Source organism: Charadrius vociferus, unplaced genomic scaffold (genome assembly GCF_000708025.1).
Source record: "Charadrius vociferus isolate BGI_N301 unplaced genomic scaffold, ASM70802v2 scaffold919, whole genome shotgun sequence".
Classification (NCBI taxonomy): domain Eukaryota; kingdom Metazoa; phylum Chordata; class Aves; order Charadriiformes; family Charadriidae; genus Charadrius; species Charadrius vociferus.
The window spans coordinates 191,459-196,972 of record NW_009653257.1 but is presented as its reverse complement, the minus strand read 5'-3'; the positions used below and the strand labels follow the sequence as shown (position 1 = coordinate 196,972).

General features: G+C 61.8%; 1 protein-coding gene across 1 annotated transcript in view; it reads right to left on the bottom strand.

The window, feature by feature from the left end:
* Positions 1–1,337: 1,337 nt before the first annotated feature.
* The window catches only part of MYRF (myelin regulatory factor), an 80,072-nt gene continuing 75,895 nt past the window's right edge, over positions 1,338–5,514 (bottom strand). The window contains 7 exon segments of the mRNA XM_009893154.1: positions 1,338–1,424; positions 1,695–1,769; positions 2,220–2,322; positions 2,458–2,532; positions 2,829–2,916; positions 3,748–4,041; positions 5,130–5,291. Of these exon segments, the coding sequence (XP_009891456.1) occupies positions 1,338–1,424; positions 1,695–1,769; positions 2,220–2,322; positions 2,458–2,532; positions 2,829–2,916; positions 3,748–4,041; positions 5,130–5,291 (884 nt within the window).

Genomic DNA, 5,514 nt, shown 5'->3' with positions numbered 1-5,514 from the left:
GAGACGCACGTGGCTCAACAGAATTAAGAGACCCATTTTTATGCGGCTTAAAAACAAAATAAAACCCAAAAATTCAGTAGTTTAGCAAGTTAAGAACTTGTAACAGTAAAATACCCCAAATACACTCAACATCACTGCTTTCCGAGAACGGCAACGGCCCGTGGGCGCTGCTGTCCCCACCGTCGTGGGAGAGGATCGGCCTCTTCAGTGCCTGGCAGAGATTTGTTAGCCAGGGGTTGGGCAGGGAAGCCACGGCACGCGTCCCCAAACCGTGCTCTGTGGGGCGCACCGGGCTTTGCCGGTGGTCTCTCTGCTGCACATCTGGGCAGATGTGGCTGCGTTGACTCGAGAGGTGACCAGGCGGCTCCACGCACGCGCTGCGAGAGGCCGCGTGCTGCTGCCAAATGGAAAAAAAACCCAAAAACAACCAAACCCAAAACCCAAAGCAAACGGGTTCCACCACGCTTAATTCAGGTGACTCGCGGTAGTTTTGGTTGGCGAGTTGGTGGCAAGTGTCCCCCTCCCCACGCGGTTTGGCCCGGGCTCAGCCTCAGCAGCATTTTTAGTGGAGTTCTTGAGTTTATCCATCCAGACCTGGATACGGTGAAAGTTAAGAGTACAGCGAGGAGGGGGACAGACGCTGAAGCTGCACCTTCGCTCGTTGTCCGCAGAGGACAGTCCGTCGGTGGGTTCTGGGGTCTCCGGGGGTGTGTGGAGCGGGGCTGCGGGGAACGGCCCTGGCCCAACCAGAAGGAACAGTGACTCCAGTGTACGACTTCCAGTACGTCCAGGCACAGCCTCCCTTTCCGGGCCAAACTCCAGCGTTTGGCTCGCGGAGAGGGCTCCAGTGTTGAGCAATTCCAGTGTCGTGAAGAACCCCATGCGGCACATCTGGGAGCGCTGGGCCAGTAGAGGATGGAGCTCCCATCCGCGCGCCGGGATGTGGCAGATCCGTCCACGTTCAGTCCAGTGTAATGCTTCCGAATCCAGTGTTGCAAAGGGAGGGAGAAGCGCCCCGGGGGGACACGAGCATCCCAGTAAGGGGAGGAGAGAGCCGTCGGGGATGGTGGGAGTGGGTGCGAGGTGAGCCCAGGAGATACCACAAGGCTTTGGTTGTGTTTTCCGGGGCTTAGGTCCTATGTTCCGCGTGTGCTGTGCTTCCAGTGCCTGTGTCATCAGCCACAACCAAACCGGCTCCGCGTTCCCCCGTGGCGGATGGTGGGTGGGAAGGTGGGGCTGGGGGCTAGCGGGGGAGGGCGTACAGGAGTCTCCCCAGTGTCACCAGTCCCCCTCCTCTCTCCGACCAGAGGGCACTGGTGCTGCCAGGACTCACTCCCTCACTCACAGAGCCAGTAAAACTGAAAATAATAGTCAGTGAAAAGGTGTCCCATCTGCTCGGGAGCGGCGCTGCAGTTGGCTCGGCCCTGCGGGAGAGCGAGAAAAAGAGCTTAAAGACGGGTAGGATGCGTATTCTGAGGTTGGGGAGGGGGGGGAATGTGCCTGAGTTACGTGCCGGGGGCAGAGAAACATCACACCCGCGCGCCCCACGCAACGCTGGAAGGCAACGGCCGCGCCGGAGGGGGCTGCGGAAGGCGCTCAGCGCGGCGTGGGGCGCTAAAGCTGCCACGGTCGCACGGCTCTGGGTCGGCTCAGCCCCGGGCGAGAGGAAAGATGGAGCAGGTGCTGGTACTCACAGGCTGTGCGACTCTGAAGTGGTAGGTGAACTCCCGGAAAGACATCATCACGAGAGGCCAACGGTGCGTTGTTTCCTGGGGAAGCAAAGGGAGCAGCTAGGATGAGATGGGGGCTGAACATCTGGAGATGTTCTCCCAGGACCCGCACAGCCCTGCGCCGGCGAGTGGAGGAGGAACCTCGCCAAGGAAAGGTGGGATGCAGGCTGTGGGCAACGCAGACCCGCGAAACGCCCCCGAAGGGATTTTACGAGGACGCGTTCCGGCACTTTACAGCCTGGTCTTCTCCCCACAGCCCCGGGGCTCGCGCGGAGGGGTGCGGTGGGATGATTTCATACGTATCGGGTCTACAGACCCCCTCCCCGGTGGGGTCGGAGGGGTGTCTGAGGGTCGTTGACGTTAGTCAGTGCAGAGCATGGCTATGGCTGAGCCCGAATTCCCTCCGGCAACCCCTGTGCTGCTGTAGTCCCTTCTGGAGGGATGGGCGTCGTGCTGGGATGACACAAACGTGGGCTCGCCGAGCCGTACCTGCGCGTCTGTGGCATCGGTGGAGCTGTTCGTGCTCGCGGCATCCTGGCAGGGGTCGCTGGAGACAAGGCCGCAAAGGGAGACGGACACAGCGGAGGAGGAGCTGGGGAGACGAGACACAGTAAGACGCTGCCATCTCTTCCCCAGCTGAAGTAGGAGACACCGTGGCCACAGGGCACAGCGTCCACCTGCCTTCAGGGGTACCGAAAGGCCGAAGAGATGAGCCCTGTCCACTCACTTCATCTCCAGGGTCAGGTTGGTGTTGGCTGCTGTGAGCTGGTTGATGGGGATGCGGTAGGTGAAGTTTCCACTCCTGGGGACACAGAGAGAGCGGTTAGACCTCACCACAGCGCTTCGGGTGGCTCTGAGGTGGCCAGGAGAGGACCCAAAGTCTCTGTTGGGCTGAAACTTCAGAGGGGAGGGCTCCCGAGGAGGAGCTCGTCACCGAACGCCATCCTCCTGCGCTCTGAGCTCCGCGGCCCGAGGAGCAGCGGGGGCTGTCTTGGGGGACGATGGCAGATGATGGTCCAAAGCTCCAGGAACTGCCCCATCTGCTGCTTCCCCTGGAGCTCCCACCAAAGCGCCGGCAGCCGGCTTCGCCTCGCTCACCTGCACGCGTCGGCGGCTGCGCAGTGCTGGGACTGGATGGCCATGTTGATCTCCGTGATGCGGATGGAGCGCAGCGCTGGGCTTGGCCCTGCGGGTGGGAGAAGAGGGTATTTAGGAACGGCAAAGGGACGGCAGCCGGGGGGAACCTGAGCGAGAAGGGCTGCCCGGCACTGAGACCACCTTTCGGCATCAGAGAGGGGGTCAGACGGCTGCAAGACTGCGCTAACACCACGTCCAGGCACGGAGAGGCAGGAGAAGGGGTGTCCCAGACTACGCCAAAATGGCTCGTCATCGACACTCCTTTCCCTCTGCTGCCGGCACGACCCAATCTGGGCATCTCTTCCTCTAGAGCTGACTTAGAAATGGCTGAGGGAGCCGAGGTGGGGGTAAGATGGTTTTAACTGGAAGCGGGGAGATTTAGATCGGACATAAGGCAGGCATTTTTTAACGATTCGGGTGGTGAGCCCCTGGCTGTGGTTGCCCCGAGAAGCTGTGGCTGCCCCATCCCTGGAGGTGTTCAAGGCCAGGTTGGACGGGGCTTGGAGCAACCTGGGCTGGGGGGAGGTGTCCCTGCCCAGGGCAGGGGATGGGACTGGAGGGTCTTCAAGGTCCCTTCCAACCCAAACCATCCTATGGTTCTATAAGAATGGAGATGCCACCACGGCAGCCTCAGAAGGGAACTAGCCACTGGCTAATATGGCCAGAAAGTGTAGGGCAGCACGGGGGAGGACGGGCAGGGCTGAAGCAACCTCCCGAATCTGGCTGCACTGGGAGAACTGGAGACAAACAAGCTGCAGAACGGGGACGCAGCGAGAGCTGCGCAGGCCGGATGAGACCCAACTGGTTGAGGATACCCCAGGAGAGAAGCCAAGACCCACGGTGCCGCTTGCAAAGAGGGAAGAAGACGGGATCTACCTACCATCCGTGCCGGGATCCTCCGTGCGGGGCCACTCGCTCACCGGCTGCTTGATGCTGCGCTGCTGCCGGCTCTGCCCCGGCGGGGAGTTGCTGCGGGAGAGCGAGAGGTTGGAGATGTACTTGGATTTGGCCTGGCTGTGGGTGAAGGGGGAGGAGGGGCTGGCATTGGGGCTGCCGAAGCTCTGAGACCTGTCAGGCGTCTTTGGCCACTTGGCGTAGGAAGAGGCTTTCCCGGCGATGCCCCTGGATTTGGCTTTGATATTTGTCACCGGCAGGAGTGAGGTCTGACTTTGGTCTGCGGAGAAAAGGGAGAGAAAGGTGGTGGTGAGAGGCAGAGGGAGGACGGCGGCGCTCCCCACCTCCGAGACCAGCGCCGAGAGACCCGCTCTACCAGCTCTGCCTTTGTCCTGTCCCCACGTCACCCCCTGACGTCCCGTGTCACCCCTTCCATGAGCAGCTGAGGCTTCCCAGCCTCCGCGCCCGAAGGGACTGGTGGGATTCTCGCAGCAGGACGTCTCCTGCCCTGTCCGATCCCTGCTCAAAGCAAACCGAGGCCAGACTGAAGGTATTGGGCGTCCCCGGGTCAAGAAGGACAGGGAACTGCTGGGGAGGGTCCAGCAAAGGGCTACGGAGATGAGGACGGGACTGGAGCATCTCTCTGCTGAGGAAAGGCTGAGGGACGTGGGGCTGTTCAGTCTGGAGGAGAGAAGACTGAGGGGGATCTTATCAATGCTGATAAATCCTTCAAGGGAGGTGCCGGGGGGATGGGAACAGTCTGTTCCAGTGGTGCCCAGTGACAGGACAAGAGGGAACGGGCACAAAGGTGACCATAGGGAGTTCCATCTTCACATGAGGAGGAACTTCTTGACTTTGAGGGTGGCAGAGCAGTGGCAGAGGCTGCCCAGAGAGGTGGGGGAGTCTCCCCCTCTGGAGCCATCCCAAACCCGCCTGGACGCCGTCCTGTGCCACTGCTGGAGGTGCCCCTGCTCTGGCAGGGGGTGGGATGGGGGAGCTCCAGAGGGCCCTTCCAACCCCCACCACTCTGGGGTTCTGTATGGCTGCTCAGCCCGGCGTAGCCTCTGCTGACTTCGTGCCCAGGACCCTCCAGGCCCCCCGTACCCCTGGCAGCGTGGATCACGGATGTCTGACCCGCGCCACGTGGCTGTTCATCCTGACAGTCCCGCTGTGCCCCGCTGGAGCGGGTCTCAACCCAGGCAGCGGGTGAGGAGGAACCCAGGGACCTTCGGAAGGGCAGGAGGCACGTCCTTTTCGGAACGCGCAGAGGTATGACTCGAGACGGGGATGGAGATACGGGGTGATGCGATGGTGAGACAGACCACGGTGTTGTCCCAGCACCTCCTGGGTGCCCGGGCTGGTACTTACCTGTCCGGTTAGTGGCATGAGTGGGACTGGTGTCAGAGAGGGCAACAGAGGAGACATTGGTGGGAGCAGCAGAGCAGCAGGTGGAGAAACACGGCGGGCTGAAGCAGGCTAACACGCTGTGACCAGGGGAGCCGAAGACTAAGTCGTGCGTGTCCTCTGTGACTGCAGGGCAAACAGCGGGGCCACGTGGAGAGGCATCTAACAGGAGCAGCACCGAGTGCCCCCGCCACCCCTCCCACAAAACCAGAGCCCCAGGACCTCCCAGCGTGAAGACAGACCTCCCCCAGTAAGGCACTGGCATGGAGGAGCAGCCGTGTTCCTCACCCTGCACCGCAACCCATCATCACGCGCGGCTGCCCGGCCCCCCGCCCCCGCCGCCGCCCAC